At 30.4% G+C, this 20,430-nt stretch overlaps 2 protein-coding genes, 1 non-coding gene and 2 pseudogenes across 4 annotated transcripts; all 5 read right to left on the minus strand.

Annotated features, from left to right (window-relative positions):
* Positions 1-12,516: 12,516 nt before the first annotated feature.
* On the minus strand, positions 12,517-14,799 carry LOC111306125 (uncharacterized). Its single transcript, XM_022904033.2, has 2 exons — positions 14,458-14,799; positions 12,517-14,259 (listed from the first exon to the last, which is right to left on the minus strand). Exons 1-2 carry the CDS (start codon positions 14,595-14,597, stop codon positions 13,938-13,940), a joined length of 462 nt encoding a protein of 153 aa, XP_022759768.1. The 5' UTR covers positions 14,598-14,799; the 3' UTR covers positions 12,517-13,937.
* Positions 14,800-15,041: 242 nt separating this feature from the next.
* LOC149512829 (legumin A-like) lies at positions 15,042-16,417 on the minus strand. Its single transcript, XM_089750573.1, has 2 exons — positions 16,005-16,417; positions 15,042-15,873 (listed from the first exon to the last, which is right to left on the minus strand). Exons 1-2 carry the CDS (start codon positions 16,146-16,148, stop codon positions 15,484-15,486), a joined length of 534 nt encoding a protein of 177 aa, XP_089606699.1. The 5' UTR covers positions 16,149-16,417; the 3' UTR covers positions 15,042-15,483.
* LOC111306126 (legumin A-like) lies at positions 16,400-17,994 on the minus strand (annotated as a pseudogene).
* On the minus strand, positions 17,957-18,029 carry TRNAR-CCG (transfer RNA arginine (anticodon CCG)). The gene has a single exon. It is a non-coding gene; the product is annotated as a tRNA-Arg (tRNA).
* Positions 18,030-18,406: 377 nt separating this feature from the next.
* Positions 18,407-20,171, minus strand: LOC111305293 (patellin-4-like; annotated as a pseudogene). Its single transcript, XR_016331021.1, has 2 exons — positions 19,374-20,171; positions 18,407-19,217 (listed from the first exon to the last, which is right to left on the minus strand). The product of XR_016331021.1 is annotated as a patellin-4-like (transcript).
* Positions 20,172-20,430: the final 259 nt, after the last annotated feature.

Here is a 20,430-nt window from a genome sequence, read left to right on the forward strand (position 1 = left end):
TTCTTTTCTTCTTGTTTCATAACTCATATAATAACCAATCTTTGTTTTATCTTAATGAGTCAACAAGGTTTATGTGACAATGAAAATCATGTTTAAAGGCTTTATTTAGGTCCCGATTGCACATATCATCATAAATTTAGATAGTGACATAAACTAGGTAATCTTAAGGTAATTGAAAATCATACTCTTCTATCAATATGCCTCCAGACGAAAAAATGATGCATTTGTGTATTCATGGTTGTCTAAATGACTTTTTGTTTGAAGCATAGCCTTGAAACCTATTAAATCACCAACATTAAATAAAAAAATCATAAACTCAGAAGTTTTTTTTTTCAAATTGATCATTTCAGTGTTTATTGCCTTGACAAAAGACGTCACAAAGTTCAAAATTGTATCTTTTGGAGCATTAAGGTTTTTCAAGTGATTTTGGAATGTGAAAAAGAAACGAGAATATTTTATTCAGATAGATTCATAATAACGACCACCAATATTTTTAAGAATTTTTATTATAAAAAAAAAATTCTTTATATATATATTTAAAAAAACTTAAGACAAAAAGAAAAAAAAAAACTCTCTCAATTGACATTCAGATTCAAACTTTCACACAAGTCATGAAGTTCGTATGCATATCTAATATAGAAGTGAAAAATAAAATAAAAGGGTCACATGAATCAATTCATCTCTTTGTAACATTGAACGAAGTATCCATCAGTTACCCATAAAAGTCACAAAACCATTCTCTAATTTTTCATCTATCCATTGTATCAAAATTATTCATATCAATGCTTTAACACCCTTGGTTCACCTTTTTTCTAAAGTAAAGAGCTTTCAGCAACACGATGATCCCTCTTAGTTCCAAATTATATTTTTTTAGCTTTAATAAGAGCTCTAACCTTATATTTTAGTGTGAAACAATTCTCTGTCGAGTGGCCCTAATTTTCATTATGGTAATCACATTCTGTATTAGGATCATACTATTTTAGGTAAGGAGGTTAAAAGGGTTCTAGATACTTAAACTCTAAAAATTAATTCTAGATAAACTGAGGTAACAATTCTGTGTAAGATATAGGAATAAAGTTGACATGATTTTTTCTTTTGTTACTTTGCTGTCCCTTTTTGTTATTCCCAAAAAGATTTGATTGATTGACTGGTTGGGGTATAGCTATAGGTGTTTGGAGGCAAAAGCTTGGTTAAACCCCTAATTGGTTCGGGTAAAAATTTGGTGAGACATTATTTATGACAGGTAGTAAGGGTGGTAAACTAAATGCAAATAATATAGTGCAAAACCACTGTCTCATTGCTCTTTATGAGTTACAGTTTGCACATTGTCTTTTTTCTTAGATGCCTCATATTTCTTCATATCTCTGCCATTAAGTTTTTTACTTTTGATCACATTATCAATTATCCCCCAAAATTACCATGTTCGTAAAAGTTTTTATGGCATTCCCAATCATCTTCTCATAATAAGGTGTTTGAAGATTGTTAGCAAAAAAAGCTACGATTTTTTTTCTATGAGTGATGGTTGAACTTGAATGATCGTATCTTTTCATCTTTATCCATACTCTTTAAAGCTCTCAATAGGTTTTTTTTCCATATTTTGTAATGACAAACAATCCAGGGCCAAATCTACAATATGTTTATATTGGGTTACAAATGCCTTAACCAATTTATTCCATGAAATAATGCGAGTTATGTCTAACTGAACATACCATCTAACAGCAAACCTTGTAAGATTATTTTAGAATACATGGATTAAAAGCTTATCATCATGAACATGAGCAACTATTTTTCTACAATACATGGTGATATGGGTCATTTGGCATTTAATCCTATCATACTTCTTGAATTTTAGGATCTTGAATTTGGAAGGAACAATCACATTTGGTACCAAACAAAACTCTGATGGATTCATAAATCCATAAAAATCTATTCTCTCAATAACTCGAAGCCTCTTCTCTATGAGATCTATCTTCTTTTGGGTACTTGAATTTTTTATTACTTCAAATGAACTTTTTTTCCATTTTTTTAGCTTTTTAGGATCATTAGAGATTTGAATTGGATCAAATTTATCTTCAAAAATAGTGTATCCTTGAGATTGTCGTTGTGTAGCTACTAAAGGTATTTCAAGATAAGAATGTGCCTTAAAAAATAAGTCTTGTTGTGATTGTGTTCCTTGGGATACTTGGATTTAATGTGAAGCAAACCCAGTAGGATTTGGAGAATTTTTGATTTTTTGAATGTAGGTTTTTTTTGTTTTTCCATTCAAAATTTTCAACATTCCCTTTATCTGGGCTAGGTATCCTCTCATTTCATCGTAAGCTTTCTTAAATTACTCAATTCAGTTATTTTGTTTTTGCTCTATAGGTATTAGATAAGAGGCAACCAGATTTCTTTGAAACTATTAACGATCAAGCCCTTGAACTATTATTACCATAATTAAAAATTATGTTGATGGGTAGCTACAAATTTATGCAAACAAACAAAATTTATATGAATGGATAGATGCAAGCGTTGAATGCCATTAAATAAAAGCTTTTTTTTTTTAAATTGAAAATCATTATGATAACGAGAATCTCCAAATAACATTCCTAAATAATCCTAAAATCTATTGCCTGGTCTTATATTTCAACTTCAAGATCATGGTACTACTATTGATAGGTTTTTTTATTTATATAATTAGGCAATGAACTTTCAGCAATCTTGAGCTTCATTTCATTCTCAAAACTTAACCAGCCATTTTTTATTAAACCCTGTACTTTGCATTTAAAAGTAAGGCAATTTTTTATTGAATGGCTTGTTTTCTCATAATGATAATCGTATCGAGTATCGACATCATATCATTTAGGATAAAGAGGTTTTAGTAGCTCTAGAGAAAATGGTACAATCAAATGGTATTTAAAGAGTTGTAAGAATAGCTAAGTATAAGTCATAAGGATTAGATCAATGATGGTTCTCTCTTTCTTTTTACTTAATGATTTTTTGGGTTAAGTAGTTATTTGTCTCATCATTGTGGGCCATGAAATAGAATTAAGTGTATTTGCTAGATGGTTTATTGAAAAACTTGATTGCTGGATAGATTGATAAGCACCAGACTTTTAGGATGCACTGCTCATAACTGAGAAATAATATGAGTTTGGGCTGATTTGTGGGGGTTACATGGGAGCAAGTTTTGTTTGGGCTGCCAAAAAGAATTATTGAAGGATAATTGGATAGGGATATAGATTTGGGTTTAAACCAATTTGTGGAGTCTGGATGAAGTTAGAAGATCTTTTTTCTTCTGCTTCTTTCCTGACTTGATCTTTTTTTGAGCTATCAGATGCATTTGTAACACCAATTTTATAAAAAGCTTTTGATCTTGACCTATGTTTGTTTGATACATGAACAAATTAGATGTGATAAAGCTTCTTGAAAATGGACTACTTCAAGCTTTTCCACTAACTTGGTAAGTTGTATTTTTATTTCTCGTAGGTCATGACCAAATTCTTCATGGTTGAGTTTTAAGGCCCATATCCGTGTTTCCAATTGATTTTCGATATCTTCTGAATTACTAACCTAGATAAAGCCAAAGATTTCTATATTATGCAATGACATGATGAATGAATAATGATAATCTACAAATGAATGACATGCATGAAATGAATGAAAATAGACGAACAAATAAACAAATAAATAAATGCAACCTATTGATGTTGACATGACTTATGCAAAAAATGAGTAGCAAACAAGAATAGAGTTAGCATACAATATGAATAACGAAATAGACAAAACAAGTTAGTGCACAACTTATTTAAAATAATAGGTATGTGACCTAAATTTAGATTATTTCTACAAAAAAGGAAAAACATGACTTTATCCTAAAGTTAGACCCCTAAGGTTCACTATATGCAAGGTTTAAGGTTTGACACAAGCTAAAAGGTTTCTAAATTGTTCCTTACTATTGTCGATGCTGAACTAGTAAGGCATTTCAATTTTCACCCATAATAGGCTTCAAATAAAAAGGATTCAATTTAAGTAAGAGTATCTCGCTAGCCATTGCGGAGATTAACACCTCACGAGAGCATAGGTGCTCTACCCCCTCTTAAAAAGGATAGAGTCCCGGTCTAAAACTCATATTATGATATGCACGTAGAGTGTGTGAAGGAATAGATTTTTGAACACATATCAAATAAATAAACAAATAAAAAAATAATCAAGCAGATAAAATAATAAAAATAAAAAAATTAGATTATCCAACCAAGACTTAAGGATCATATAATTTTTTGGCTCGACTCTCTTACGTCCCCAACAGAGTTGTCAAGTTGTCTTAACGAATTTTTATCCGAAGACTCGATTGCTAGATGTGAAAATCAAGGAGTCGCCACCAATCTTTTTTGTTGAGATATGATTGGCCACTAATCCTATTTTTGGTTTATGAATTTGAGGTTGGATTCAAGAATACAGTTATGTTTGGATAAGGTTACAACACCCCCACAACGTCCGTCTGAAGAGGGTACCAATTAATTTTATATGATCCTAGAATGGTCTTGTTTCAATAGTTTTTTGCTTTTTTTATTTTTTTTTATTTTTATTATAAAAAATTCTTTAAGTTATTTTCGATACTTCCAGTATAACTTAAAATTTTTTCCCTCAAGAGTATTTAAAAAAATTACTTATTTCCTTGAAGAGACTCAATCGTTAGATTTATTTTAATATATATTTTTAAGTAAATCATAATTTTCTTATACCAACACTTTTAGTATGAACTTTAAAAAATGGAAAAAAATCACCACTTGTAATTCCCTCTTAATTTTATTATCGATGAGAATTTTGATTTACTTTGAAATGTTTATTTCTTGTTTATTACATTATTGAAGTAAAATTTATTGGTTGAACTTTCAAAATATTTCTGACACTTTCGGACTATTTTGAGAAAATCTTTTATTTAAGAAATTTTGATAAAGTCACCACTTGTGACTTTTATTCTTGTAAAATTTTCTTTATTTCGACAATTTAAATATTTTATATTTTATTATTTTTTATTGAAAAGATGTTCAAATAATTTTATCAACACTTTTGGCAAAATTTTGAAAAGAATAATTTAAGAATCACCACTTGTGATCTTATTATTATTAATGATAATTTTTTTTTTGAAAATTTCAAAAATATTGCTAATTATTTTAGAAAATTTATTTGTGTGAATATTTTTTAATAAAATCAACACTTGTGACTTTATTGTTGTTAGTATTTTTGTTTGAAAATCTACAAATTTTCTAACATTTTTTAGAACATTTTAGAAAATTCCTTTGTATAAAATTTTTTATTAAATCACCATTGTGATTTTATTTTTTTAGTTAATAATATTTTTTTATGTTTTAAATTTTTTTCTAAAATATTTCTAACATTTTAAGAATATTTTTAAAAAAATCTTGTGTAAATATTTTTAACAAAATCACCATTTTTTATTTTAATTTTAATTTTAATTTTTATCATATTTTATTTATTATTAGTATTTTTTTAATCATTATTTTACTTATTTCTACATACCTTAAATTATAAATTAAGATACAAAAATAACATAAAAATAGAATAAATGGAATAAATAATAAAAACTAAAAAAACAAAAACCAATTATTTTCACTAGTCAACGTAGGTCAACGACGAGTCAACGTCGACGGTCCAATCCTAGTCTGAAGCGATTTCGTAATTCAAGAAATCGGTTCAGCTATTCAAGCAACCAATTCAGTTGGACCAATCAGCAAGGGATAAGGTCGGGTTGCGTGTCGGGTGCGTGGACCTTAGATGCGCAAACCCCAGGTCGGACTCAAGTTAATTCGCGGATCTTTTTCCTGCAAAATAACGTCATTTGAAAGGCCTATTTAAAGGCCAAATTATATTTTTTTCTTCTTTCTTATTCTCTCTTTTCCCTCCCACTCTCATTCTTTCTTTAGAAAACCCAGAACCCGACAACTTTTGTTCCTAAAATCTAGCATCGATACATCGTATCATTCACCTATCACTGTTGTCGTCCGTTGTCTATCAGTTGCCAAAAAATATAAAATCACCAAAAATCTTTCTTTTAACCCTCTAAACACAGATCTAAGCCTAATTTTACAAGAAATTACCCTAAATTACGTAGAATGAGGCCCAAAGTTTTGGGAAGAAAAAAATTTTTTTTAGGTTTAGCGCTATGGTTCCCCATTACCAAAGGCTATGTTTTTTTTTTTTATTTGTGTTTTTATTTTTGTTGTTTTGGTATACTTGGGTTTCTTTTACAGAAAGGTTTTTTTTTTAACTAGCAATTTTTTAATCTAATTTTTCATTTTTGTAAGGTTTTCCTTTCTAGATGGTTTCTTGTGGGTTTTTTTGGTCCCCTTTGTGGCTTTATTTATAAAGAGCCAAATTAGAATCAAAATCTCAAATTTTTTTAGATTTTACTAAACTTTGGCTGCCTAGGGTTAAGGCGATCGTCAAAGTGATAACCGATGACTATCAGTGCTGCTAACAGTACGACTACCGACGATTGGCAAAAAAGGTGTCAGAAAAGGAAAAAAGATAAAAATAAATAATAATAAATAAAAATGAGTGTCTACAATACTGTTACCAATTTCATCACTATTTCTTGTTACATTTCATTGTAAATATAAAATTTGTTACTAATTTTGACATAATTTCTGTCACAATTATAATATAATATTGTGATCATACGAAAAAAAAATTACACAAATTTAGTAAAAATCTATCACAAATCTATCAATATATGATACAAATATGTTACTGTTTAATTTTAATAAAACTATTTTTTTATTAATTTATTAAATGAATTAGAATTATATGAGTAAATTTATTCATCAAACAATATTTATATTCCCTTAAATTAAACCATATTTAAAATATTTTTTATAATCAAATTTAGGTTCAAGATTTTACATACATTAAAGCAATTTACTAAACTCAATGTTTACTGGTTTTAGAATTAATCTTAGTAATTAATTTAATATAATTATTTAGATAAGTTCTATTTGCAAAAACCTCAAAAAATTAAAACTTTTCATTATGATATGTGATATTGATGTTTTAGTTTATCAAATAAATTATTTTTTTCTTTCATTTTGTTAGGATTCAAAGTTAATCTTTCAAATGAATAGAAGCTCGCCCCTCGTAAGAATTTAAGTTTGAATCTCTTATTTTGTTTAGTTGAAAAGAATGGTCATTTCATTCATGGTCTATTTCGGATTCATTACAAATACAACTCTATTCAATAATTTGATTCATTATAAAATTTAAAGTAAAATACATTCAGATCCTTGAGTTTTAAATATAATTCAACTCAAGTCCATTAGTTTAAAAAATGAATATCTCACCCTAAAACTTTTCAAGGTTTTTTATCAGTTAACTCCATTAAAAGATCATTTTACCTCTTTATAATATAATTTTTTTCTTAAAATATATTAATAATATATAAAAAAAGATTTTTAGGTGTAATATATTAAAACAAAAATTAACTAACTTTCAACTCTTCTACTTTCCATTTTAGTTTCTCAATCAATTGCTGAAATTCTAGATTTATACAATATTCATAATATCTCAAAATAAAAATTACCCCACTAAAAAAAGGTTAAGGAACTTATTTTTTTAGTTTTTACCCTTCGCAAGTGAAAAATATCGTTAGCTTCAAAATATTTGTTAGCTTTGTCTTTAATTTTATTGGAAAACTCATTGAAGACACTGAACCATTGATTATTCAAGTACCCATTTTCACTTTTCAAATATCAATTTTAATGTCACATTCAAACCCTAAACCACCAAACACACACCCACCTTAAAAAATTAATTAGAAAAAAGAACAAAATTTTACAATTTTCCCAAACCAAGCTATTAGTGTTATACCTATTAAGATGTAAGGTGAAGAAAAAAGGTTGTCTTACAACAAAAAAAATTTGAACTAGCTTCCTACTAGCCATCAACCAATTTTCTCGATAAAATTTTCTAGGTTTTTTTTTTAAATTCTTTTTTCTTCATATATATATAGTATAGTGTGGTAAAAAAAAGTATATTTTTCCTTTCTTTTAAGAGAAAAAGAGATAAAGGGAAAATTAGGCTAAGTGCAGATAGATCAAGTCCCAACAAACTCAAAATGGTGAAACTTTTAAAAAGATTTGGAGACTAATTAAGTTGAGATTGTTCTTGGAAAATGTGAGCTCTTCAATATAATTTTGGACTTTATAATAATTATTGTATTAAATCAATTCTAGTCATTAATTAATGGTCATTGTATTAAGTAAATCTTGACCATTGATTCATGGGGATCATATTGTTATCTTGAATTCTATAATAACTATTGTATTAAGTCAATCCTGACCATTGATTCATGTTTATTGTATTTAGCCAATCCTAACCATTGATTTATGGGGATTTTGTTGTAATCTTGAACTCTATAATAACTATTGTATTAAGTCAATCCTAATCATTGATTTATGGGGATCTTGTTGTAATCTTGGACTCTATAATAACTATTGTATTAAGTCAATCCTAACCTTTGATTCATGAAAATTTTAATTATAAATAAATGGTCTCTATTGTTGTAATCTTGGACTCTATAATAACTATTGTATTAAGTCAATACTAATATTTAATTCATGAGAACTTTAACTATAAATAAATGGTTTCTACAACCTATGTATAGAAACACTTTAAAAAGAACAAATTTTTTATAGAACTTTCTAGGGTTTTTATTTTGTTAAAAAAAAGCTAATTTTTTCACACATATATAGTAAAGTATGGTAAAAAATTGGATTTTTTTCTTCTTCAAAGAAAAGGAAATAAGGAGAAAATAAAACTAAAAAAGGAAACTTCTAATTAATTTTTTGTTATGAGAAATAAATAGAAAATCAATAGGTTGTCAATAGGATTAACTAAAACTTTCTTTAGGAATTACTTGGAAAACACGTTGGAAGTATGGCGATCGTTAACAACATCCGTTACATTTGTGTTACCTAGTAGACTAGGGTTTTCATTATTTATGTTCATGAAATTACATAAAAGACCGTTAATTCTTGGAAAACAGGTTGGAATTACAATGCTTGTTACCACACCATCCGTTACATTTAATTACCTAGTTGACTAAGTTTTCATTCTTTATTTTCAAAATTACATGAATGATTTTTTACTCATTTAGATTTATTAAACCTAAAAAAAGTTTGAAAAAATTAATTTATTTTGATTTGATAATTTTAGTCTAACCACTAACTCCTTCAATTTTTAACCATTAAAAATACTAACATGGTCGTTAACTTGATGATCTCCTTCAATTTTTTATCGTTAAAAATACTAACATGGTTGTTGACTTGATGACTTGGGCTATTTCGGGTTCATTACAAAAAAACCTCTATTTAATAATTTGATTCATTATAAATTTTAGAGTAAAATACATTTAGGTCCTTGAGTTTTAAGTATAATTAAAAGACTTATTTTTTTAATTTTTACCCTATCATAAGTGAAAAGTATCATTAGCTTCAAAATACCTATTAGCTTCGCCTTTAATTTTCTTGTAGAACTCATTAAAGATACTAAACCGTCAATTATTCTAGTACCCATTTCCACTTTTCATATAGCAATTTTAGTCCCAGATTTGAATCCTAAAACACCAAACACTCACCTGCTTAAAAAAATTAATTAGAAAAAAAGGCAAAATTTTATAATCTTCCCGAACCAAGCTATTAACGTTTTACTTGTTGAAACGTAAAGTGAAGAAAAAGGGTTGTCTTGTAATGAAAATATCTTGAACCAGCTTCCTACTAGCCATCAACCAATTTTTTCACTAAAATTTTCTAAGGTTTTTTTTTTAAATCTTTTTTCTTCATATATATATATATGGTACAGTGTGGTAAAAAAAAAAGAATTTTTTTCTTCTTTCAAAGACAAAAGAAGAAAAAGGCAAAGTTAGGCCCAAGTACAAACAGATTAAGCTCCGACAAACTCAAAGTGGTGAAACTTTTAGAAAGATTTGAAGATTGATCAAGTTAAGATTGTTCTTACAAAATTTGAGCTCTTTAATATAATTTTGGACTCTATAATAATTATTATATTAAATCAATCCTAGTCATTAATTAATGGACGTTATATTTAGTAAATCCTGATCATTGATTCATGGGATTGTATTATTATCTTGAATTCTGCAATAACTATTGTATTAAGTCAATCCTAACCATTGATTCATGCTCATTGTATTGAGTCAATCCTAACCATTAATTCATGGGGATCTTGTTATAATCTTGGACTCTGTAATAATTATTGTATTAAGTCAATCTTCGTCCTTGAGTCATGAGAACTTCAACTATATATAGAGGGTCTCTCCAACTTATGTATAAAAACACTTTAAGCAATACAAGTTACAATATTTTCAGTATCTCTCTTTTATAATCCATATATATAGTTATAGTATTTTCAGTATCTCTCTTTTCTAAATCATATTTGTAGTTATTATCTTCTTTTTTTTTAACCTAAAACCTTAAGGTTTTAGGGCCTTCACCTTAACATTAAGAAAAGATCTTATTTGTCATATATAATTATTACTGAAATTTCAAATTATATCACTTTTTTTTATTGTGTTTGTGTTCTATTATTATCATATTTTAAATTATCAAGTTTAAAGTAAATATGAGACTTTTAATTAACTTTTTGTCATGAAAAACTAATAATTGAAAATTTATGAGTTGTTTGGTTAATGGAATTAACTAAAACTTTATTTTGAATTTACTTGGAAAACATATTGATATAATAGGCCGTCACCAGTTGAGTAGTCCAATTGAGTACGTTAGGGTTTTTGTTAGTATATTAAGGTTTTTTATTTTTCATGTTTGGTGAAATTAAACGAAAAATCTTTGAGTTTTAACTATTTAATTTAAATTTTGAAAAAAAAATCATATATAAATAATTTACAAATTTATCAATTTATTAAGTATTTTAAAATTACCACTAATATTTCATTTAGTACTATTTCATTATTACATTTTTTATTTGAATAAATTTAATTAAAATGTAATAATTAAAAATTTATTAAAAATTATTTTATAAATAAAAAAATTAAAAGAAAATGAAAATGTTAAGATTAACTAAAAAACATGATATGACATCTTATTTAATTAAAAATATAAAATATTAGATTAAAAAATAAAAAAAATTTGGATTATATATCACTATATTTTAGCAAAAAGGTCAAATCACTGAAATTGTTACCATTATTGAGATGTAATTGCCATGGTAATAATTTTTATTTTCTTAAAAAGATAAAAATATTAATGAAATATGAAGCTTAATTATGAGTTAATTTAAGTGTTTTATTTAAATAAAATATTTTAATTTTGTAATAAAATTTATTTAATATAACATTAAAATTTAGAAAAAAATTAAAATAAACCATAGAAACATTCTTATGTAATTGTTTACATGAAAATTTTTAATGCACATTAAAAAAAGTTAGATAATCAACCTCTTCTGTTCTAATAAACGAATTTAAACACCATTTATAACTAGATGAAAATTCAAAAATGTGAAAAATAAAATACTTATCATATTAAAATTAACATAAAGGATTAATTCCATATTTTCACTAAAGTACGAGAAAATTCACCTCTATGATAAAAAAGATTTTAATTTAACTTCTTGACTTTTTTCTTTGTTATGTCATTTTCAAAATTATTTTGAATTATAAAATAATGTCTAACCAAATATTCTACAAATTTTACTTTAATTGCTCTCAAATTTAAAAATCCAATTATAAAATAATTTCTAACAAATATTCTATTAAATTTACTCTAACTCCTCTCAAATTAAAAATATAAAATTAATTTTGTTACAAAATGCGATCCTATTATTGAAATAGCTTTTAGAATACCTCTTACAATTTTGATTGCTTAATAACCAATTTGATCCCAAGATAAAGAATAACTTGTTATACTAAAAGATACAGTCAATACAGTCATAATTAAGTTTGTAACCCAAGTCAATTCATGAGATTTTTTAAAACCACCACTAAATTAGATATGAAATATGTGCGAGATCATCATTAAAACACTTACTGACCATTGATGAACTAATCGGATTAATCAACCATCACACGAAATTCGCACATTATATCTTATCATTATTTAACCTATAATTTGCACATGAATTAAAGATATTATAATTACAAAATATAAACATTTTGAAAGAGATGATGCTTATATATATATATATATATATTGAAATTAAAATGATTTACATTTTTTAAAAAATCAATAGATTAATTAAATTAAAAAAAAATAGCATTGAATTATATTTTTATTAACCAATCAAAATTGCCTCTCAAAATACGTAATTGTCTAAAAAATCTAATTTACATACATTATTAGATCTTTTCGAAAACAGTCAAAAAATTCTTATCAAAATAGATCCTTTTGATAACAGTCAAAAAAATTTTATAAAAATAGAACACGCATAGAAAATGTAAAACAAATATTGCGTATTCTAAAAAAATAAGTAAAAAAACATTGCAAAATTGATTTATCAAAAATTTAAATTCATATATTTTAAATAAAAAAATGATATTTTAAACTTTACTACCTCTTTTTATTTTGAATGAAATCAAAAGAATTAAAGAACAATGCTAGCGACACTCTTTCTCACAATCGCTTTTGGATACACGAGCCCTTGTAAAGCCACATCATCTTATAAAAAGGCATGTAAGTGTTTAACTAAGCAGAGAAGTTCAAAGCTGAGTCTTTTTTATCAATAATAATTTTTTTTCTATTTTTAACTTTTCATTATACTTGATTAAATTCATTCGAAAAAAAAAACCCCAATTAATTTGTTATTTTGAATTATATATTTTATCTGGACTTATATAATTTTCTTTTACCCTTTAATTGATGAAATTTATATTGAAAAGTTCAATTAAAAAAATTGTTATTTATCAATTTAAAAAGGTAAAACAGGTGCACCTTGAAACTGAAAAGAACAAGAAGTGAATTTTACCCATGAGTTAGTAAAGAGAATTTTGAAATTAGGAGGACGCCAAGTTTAGAAAGAGAATGGCTTCTATTCTTCTCGGTTTCTTATATATTTTGCTTTTGTTGATTATTTTGCTATTTTACTTTAATCTAGTTTGTTTTATGTGTTGGTTCTCACTTTTGCGGATGGTGACTAGTTGGGACTACAAAATGTTTGTTAAAATGCCCATGAGAAGCTTATTCTTGAAATCTTTTCCAACCTTTGTCTCCTGTTGGTGTTCGACAGTTTTGTCGGTATTTTTTATTATTGAGTCATTTGCATCAAGCTCATGGGCAATTCTGTTGCTAACAGGGGGCATAAAGTTCCCTTTTAGACGGGGTTCACAAGCTCGCTTTATCCTTTTGTTATATCATAATTTTTATTTTGTTGGTTTTTGTATTAATTTTTTCATTAGAGTTTTTTTTAACTTGTACATTTCAGTCATTAATAAAAATTGTTAGAAGAAAAACTAATAAAAAATCACTTTGATAAAAGAAAAAAAAAAAAGAAAAAAAGCTCCACTAATACTACACTCTTTTCATGAAAGAAAAATTCACACAACAATAGAGATTATAAAGTATCTGAAAATTGGGACAAAAATATTTACCGATACAGACGGTGACAAATTTTAAATTCAAAAATCGGAATGAAGTAGCTTTATAAGATTTCGAGTGTTGAAAAGCATCTGCTAAGAACATTGTCCGTAGCATTCCCCAAGAATTAAATATCAAATTAACCCATTCCCCATAGATTGTGAATTGATTTCTAGCCAAGAAATTAGCCTTTTTTTTTTGTTATTTTTTATTTAAAAAAAAGTCCTCTCCATTACTTTTCTTATTATTTTTATTATAATTTTAATAGCCATTCCCAAATATAACTTTTATGAATCTGACTATGTGAATGGTGTTGATAAACACTACTGGATACTAGTACTAATAACAAGCATCATTAGCAACAGAAAATTGTTTGGTTAGGCGGGCTGCAGCATCCTCCGACACCAACCCTTGAATCATCAGTGTCTTCACTTCCCAAGCCGAGTAAGGAAACCCTTTCCGGGCATACGAGTTGAGCAAGGCAGCGCTCGCCTGCTCCAGCAATTCATCGAACACGTTCGAATCTTTATTCATAGCCGTTGATTCCAACAATGTCATATCAGGTCTGTACCGTTCAAACGCTCTCGACCCGAACACGTTCAATACTGTCGATGTCTGTGGGATCATCCTTGGCCACGCCTCTCTCCCGCTGCTCCAGAACCTGCGGATACAAAACTCACCATTACGCATCCCTGAGTCAAGTCGGTGCCATAACTCACCCAGTCTCAATTTGAAAAAAAAAAAAAAAGATTTTTAGAACTGTTTTGGTTCGTTTACAAGGAAGTGATTTCCGGGTATTTGAGAAAAAACTAAAACAGAAAAGCATTATTTGATGGGTTTTTAGAGAGAAAGAGCTTACTGAGGAGTGCATCTCCCCGAACTGGTTCTAGAGTAGAGAAACCCAGGCTGTCGTTTGGTAGTAATCGCAGATGACGGGGCTGCAAAGCAAGGGAGGAAGAGAAGGAGAATGAGTTGACTCAGTAAAATAGAAGTAGCCATCTTCTTAAGCTGTTTGAAGCACTAAACTTCCATTTTGAAAGAGAAACTGCTGTGTTGGGGATCTGAGATTCGCTGTCCGAACGAAACGTTCTGCTAAGCCTGCCACTCACACTTAAGTTGAGACTTTAATTTGAACTTGAAACCTGTTTTGTAATTTAAATATCTAAAAGGTGAAGAAGAGGAAACTTTGAGATTTGCGGTGGCAACGGCCAAGGGCCCTTATAAATGAATTTTCTAAGAGATTTGTGTTTGATTAATAGATAGTTATAGTACAATTGTAGAAGAGATGTACATCATCCTTTGAAGTTAGAGATAAAATTAAAAGTATACTAATTATTTTATTTTTATTTTTTCACATGACCAATATCAATTCTACAAAATAATTATCATTTGAATTATCTTTAAAATAAAATCAAAGATAAAGCCAAGAAAATAATGTATTTATTCTAACTTTGTACCGCTTTAAAAATTAATGAAATTCACGATAAACCTAAGAAAATAATATACTTATCTCAGATTTTACAAATAAAAATAAAATCAAATAGAAGATTGAAGGAAAACTTACAGTCGAAGAGACGAAATTACTGATGCAAAAAAAAAAAAATTAAAACAAAAATTAAAAGAGATGACAAAGTTAAAGAGTAACAAAAAGTAGACATTAATTACTAGCGTAAAAAGTAGTAGATATTACAAGTTACAAACAGAAGCGGTAACTTTCCAGCCACTTACATAATATAGTCTGTCGTATAAGAAGACTATGTATCTTTTATTCATCCTCTAATATAAGCTAAGCTCACCTAATTACTAACTAATTAACAACCAAAAAACACAGGGAAAATACATAAACTCTTTTATTACAGTACATGGCTTCGATTGTCATTTGGATTTAAGCCTCAGCGCTCCTTTTGGAGCTAGAAGAGGTGAAGAAGAAGGTGTCTGTGTTGCTAAATTTCAACCTCTTGGCCTCTTCTTTTGAAATCTGATACGATATTGCAACCACCTCCTTAGGCAGTGCCCGCAAGACAGACACTCGACCAGCAATAGGTGTGTTCATGGCATTGTCATTGGTGTAGAAGCAAACCCATTCGGCCCCTTCACTTCCAGCCCGTTTCATCAAGGCAAAGTTCTGTGGCACCGTCAGAAGCTGTCCTTTCTCAAGGTAGTCGTCGAACACTGCATCACCGTTTTCGTTCACCACCTGGACCCTGGCGCGTCCTTTCAGCATGTAGAATATTCTGTGGGCGTTCATGGACCATTGTGGTATCAAACCAGCTTTCTGCACACAAAATTTTCACCAAAAACAAGAAATTATAATAAATTACAGAGTAATTAATTCACTGTTTTGATCAAATGTGAACTTGTGAATTTTTTTCATCTATATAAAATCACAAATTTTCAAATACATACGTTGTAGAGAACCCCTCTCTCAGTGCTGAGGCCTAGGTGCCTGAGGATTGGGAGGTTATAGCTATTAAGAGTACTTATACGACCAGCCTGAGGATTGAAAATATCGGCACGTTCAGGGTCGGCAATGTTCTCCCTGAGTCTCATGGTGCAGAAAGTTTCCTCTAGTCCATTATCGCTTTGACTTCCTCTTCCACCGTGCTGCTGTTGTCGTCTCTCATGCTGTCTCTCTTCGCGCTCTTCATGCTACATCCGGGGTGGTTTTACAACTTGGAGTCTTTCCTTGACATTAATCATGGTCCCTGTCTTTCCTTGGTCGTCTTGGAGCTTCTTAATGATTTTCATGTCGACGTTGAGAGCTTGAGCAAGTAACTCAGGGTTGAAGCTGCCGAAAATGTTACCGTATGAGCTCTGCTACTATTGGTGGTGGTGAGATTTGCTGTTGTCTTCATCTTCATCTTCTTAGTTCTTCCTCCTCCTCAGATTCTCTCTCGCTACTGCTTCCTTGCTGCTGATTTTGTAGCCTCCTTAATTTCTTCTTTTCCTCTTCTGGGTTACCAGCAAGATGAAATTTCTATAACATAGAGAAGGATGATCAGAAACACAACAATTGAAGAAAAAGTTAAGAAAAATGACCTGGAGATTGATGATTTTACTGCAAGATTGAGTAAAGATGGTTACTCTAGGGTTATTGTCAAGCTGATTAGCGCTGTTGCTAATGTCAAGGAGGTTGACAGTGATAACAGGCTCATCGCCATCGTTGTAGCACCAGTGAATTACTCCAGAAGGCAATGCAAGGACATCGCCCTCACAGAAGCGGCGGACTTTCTGGTGCTTATCTTGGAACCTATGGCTTTGTCCATGTTGATATTGTTGTGAATCCCGGAATGTTTCGGGACATCCAGGCATTACAGTGCCTTAAATACCTCTACCTGAACAAATTTAAAGCATCGCGTACAAAACCGTAAGGTCAAACTTTAACTTAATTCATGCATTTGAAAAAGTGAGCTTAAAAATGGATTATAATCGATACTAAATGTTTTATATACCTTGGACAACGTATACAAGCTGGGGAGCATTGGTGAAATAAGGCAAAAGAAGGCCATCAGGTTCAACAATGTGCCTCATCACTGCCACTTCAGCGCACTTGAGCTGTTTACTATTGGGGTTCCACCACTCAGTCACACCGGCTTTGGACTTAATTCGTGTAACGGGTTCAATGGTGTCAAACCTATTAATTTGACACTCATTTTGGAACTGTTGAGACTGCGAAGACCGGGCCTGGCGGCCATGGAAGAGCAAAAGAAAACTAAGAGAAAGAGAGAGCAGAGAAGGCTTGTTGGCCATGATGTAGTGTGGAAAAGGCTGCTTAATTATTTGGTTGATGTGAAGAGGCGAGTAGAGGAAGCTGGTATTTATAGAAGAGAAATGGAAGGGAAAGAGTGAAACGGAGGTCAGGATTCTTTCGCCATTCTTCTGTTTGTATGGTGACTTAATCCTAACAGCTTACACATCATAAAATCAGATATGGCAGGTGGCTCAAAGGTTCCGAGGATAGTACAAATTACCATACTCGAAAGAGAAGAATCCAAAAGAAGAACATGTCTCCATTTGAGATTTTGGAGGAGAGTGATTTTAATTTTCTAGATGAGTTTGAGGCCACTTAAGCCAGCCAGGTGAATCTCAAGTCTAAACAACCAAAGGGCAAAGGGCTACAGGCTACGAAAGTTCACGTGAAGCCCACGCGAATATATGGAAGGAGCCAGGACACGTTAGGCGTAAGATTGATTTATAGTTGTTGCGACAACTGGGCCGTAGCATGTTAGGCGTCTTGATCTGTTTAAAGCTTCAGCCATATTAACTGGGCTGTAGCATGTTAGGCGTCTTGATTTGTTTAAAGCTTTAGCCATAGTAATGATGATTGCAAAATTGCAAAAATCTTTAAAATTTTAAACCGTTCACGGTGGGACTCGAACCCACTATCTCCCGCTCCGGAGGCGAGCGCCTTATCCATTAGGCCACGCGAACGAAGTTGAAGGAAAACTTATAAAAGATCAATACCATAAGATAAATCTAGCAGCAGCAAAAAGACCTCCTTCCCGACATTTCTTGTTATTTGTGGGGTATGCCATTGATCGGGAAATCTAAAAGCTCAGTTAACAGCGGAACAAACAAATTCTCCAAAGTTTAATGTGTTTTTAAAAAATTAATGATCATATTCACTCTTATTAAAGACATTGGAAAACATTTCTGCAATAGAATAGCAAGCTGAAAAACAACTATTTTCAGCTACATGTTTCAAATGGAAGCATATGCTAGTGACTTAGAGATCAAGTCCTTGAAAGCTGTATGTTAACATGTCTTAATATGAAAGAATATGAGTGATGAGAGATCAGATATAGCTATTAAGTAGTACCCAAGAATATTATTATATACCACCAAAATTGAAAGTACCATGCAACAATATACAAGGGGTATCATTTTTACACATAATTTTTAATCTGGGTCTGTCAACGACAGTAGGCGAAATGAAAGGAAATGACGAAAAGATTACTCCTATTTCTTAAACAAGACATAAATGGGAACAGTGGATTTGGTTTTGTATCTACAGAGAGCCTTCTTCTTCTTCTTGAGCATGAAATTATCAATAGATAAAACAATCTTCCCTGGTTCATTAATATAAAAAGAATTTCTAACACTCTCTTCCCCTTTCTTTTCCTTACGAGCCTTCATCGTCTGGGACGAACTCCTCCTTATACGATACATCCCACCACCGTTTAATCCCAAACTATTGTCATTCCAGCGTGTTAATTACATATAAAATTAAGCAAGATTAATCCAAGGAGACCCACATTTTCACAAGATTAGCTTTTGTACGTGTAACTCGGGCTGGAATTTGGATGCGCCCCGATGTATTTGCTCTGATCCTAATGTCCTCTGAAAAAAACTCGTTGTCATTCTTTCTTCTGAGACCTCCATATTCAACTGCAAGGTTTTCTGGAGATATTAATCTTGTTTCCGAACAAAGTTGGATTAAAAGATAGAAGCAAATGTGATGACAATGGGAAATCGGATATTGAAAAACTAGAACTAGTAAGTGAATAACGTTTCTAAATTGAGAAGAGCCTCAGTGACGTTCCCTGATCTGGCAAAAACAATCTTGCTATTCGTTCTTTGAGTTTTCAGCCGTGAAGAAAGCGCATGGTATACATAGTACTGCAAGCGAACATTTATGATTATCAGCAATTATTTCATTATCTATGGTATGAACAATATGCGATTTAATTTTCATTTGAAATTATTTAGAACTAAGCAATGGTCAGTTAATCAAAGAACATATATCATTCCTAACTGGCTATGTTTTGCTCTTACATTTCGATGGATGAGCTCAGGATAATGGTCTTGAAGCAACATCCAAGATTTTCGGAAAACGGTACGTAGTTCCTTTGTGGGATGCCCTGGTGAGTTCTTTAAATCCATAATCCGAACTACAGAGTCTGCTCCACCGGGTTCAAAGTTGAGTTCCTTGATACCCTTCTCCATGTCTTGAACTATCTTAAAAACTTTTCGGAATTCTCTTCCGAACCAAGTATTTTACATTGCATTTGCTTGTCTTTCAAAGCACCACATATATTGTAAAACAGAGGGCGACCTTCCTTGTATCAGCTATATCTTTCAAACCACATATCAGTTCCTTCATGGCGTTTGCTTGGCATCAAGGGTACATCCCAAAGTGTAATCTCTTTCAGATGTTCAATTGCCTTTGTGCCTTCTTTTCGGCCAACATGGTTATTATGTTTCCCCAAGAATAGTTCCCAAGAATCGCGTCTTCAACTCTGCTCCTAAATTCAATCAGGGCCTTCTTTTTTATTTGCTTCATTTCCATTGCAACGTTCTTTTCATCTTCTTGAACCGATGGAGGGTCTTCATAGTTTTCCTCATCGGGTTCTTGGTTGGCAAAGGGTTTTCCATATTCTTTATCATTAGCCTCTTGAACTTGGGGGGGCATCTCGTTTTCAATTTCATTGGCCATCTTTTGATCTTGAATCTTACCACTTTGTTTGACTTTGTTGATCTTTTCTTTTTTCTTCCCCATTTTGCCGTTTAGTTGGGGGCTCTTCCCTTGCAAGAATCCAGAAAATAGAGAGGGGGCAGCCGGAAACTAAAACCCTGATGAGTATCACCTCAAGAGATTCAACGTTGAGGCCCAGAGAGGAAGAGAGAGGAGAACCAAATAAAGAAAGGTATTGTAAGAGCAATTTTCTTGTGGGAAAAAAAATGATTTGAGTATTGACTGATTTTTGTCCAAGATAAAGTACGTGCTTTCTTTGTTTCCCGAACAAACTATCGTTTTTCTTTTGGCCAATTAAGAGTAGTTGCTTGATAGGGTAATGTTATGTAACAAAGAGATGGATTTTTCTATGCCGAA

Source organism: Durio zibethinus, chromosome 21, assembly GCF_047325235.1.
Source record: "Durio zibethinus cultivar Kanyao isolate XHJ-2024 chromosome 21, ASM4732523v1, whole genome shotgun sequence".
NCBI classification, from domain to species: Eukaryota; Viridiplantae; Streptophyta; class Magnoliopsida; order Malvales; family Malvaceae; genus Durio; species Durio zibethinus.

Bases quoted from the DNA above. Each gene is read 5' to 3' on its own strand.
- LOC111306125 (XM_022904033.2), bottom strand. From the start codon at position 14,597: ATGGCTACTTCTATTTTACTGAGTCAACTCATTCTCCTTCTCTTCCTC. The intron at 14,260-14,457 runs GTAAGCTCTTTC...TTGTATCCGCAG, and splicing joins TCGGGGAGATGCACTCCTCA to GTTCTGGAGCAGCGGGAGAG.
- LOC149512829 (XM_089750573.1), bottom strand. From the start codon at position 16,148: ATGAGACTCAGGGAGAACATTGCCGACCCTGAACGTGCCGATATTTTC. The intron at 15,874-16,004 runs GTATGTATTTGA...TTTTGTGTGCAG, and splicing joins AGAGAGGGGTTCTCTACAAC to AAAGCTGGTTTGATACCACA.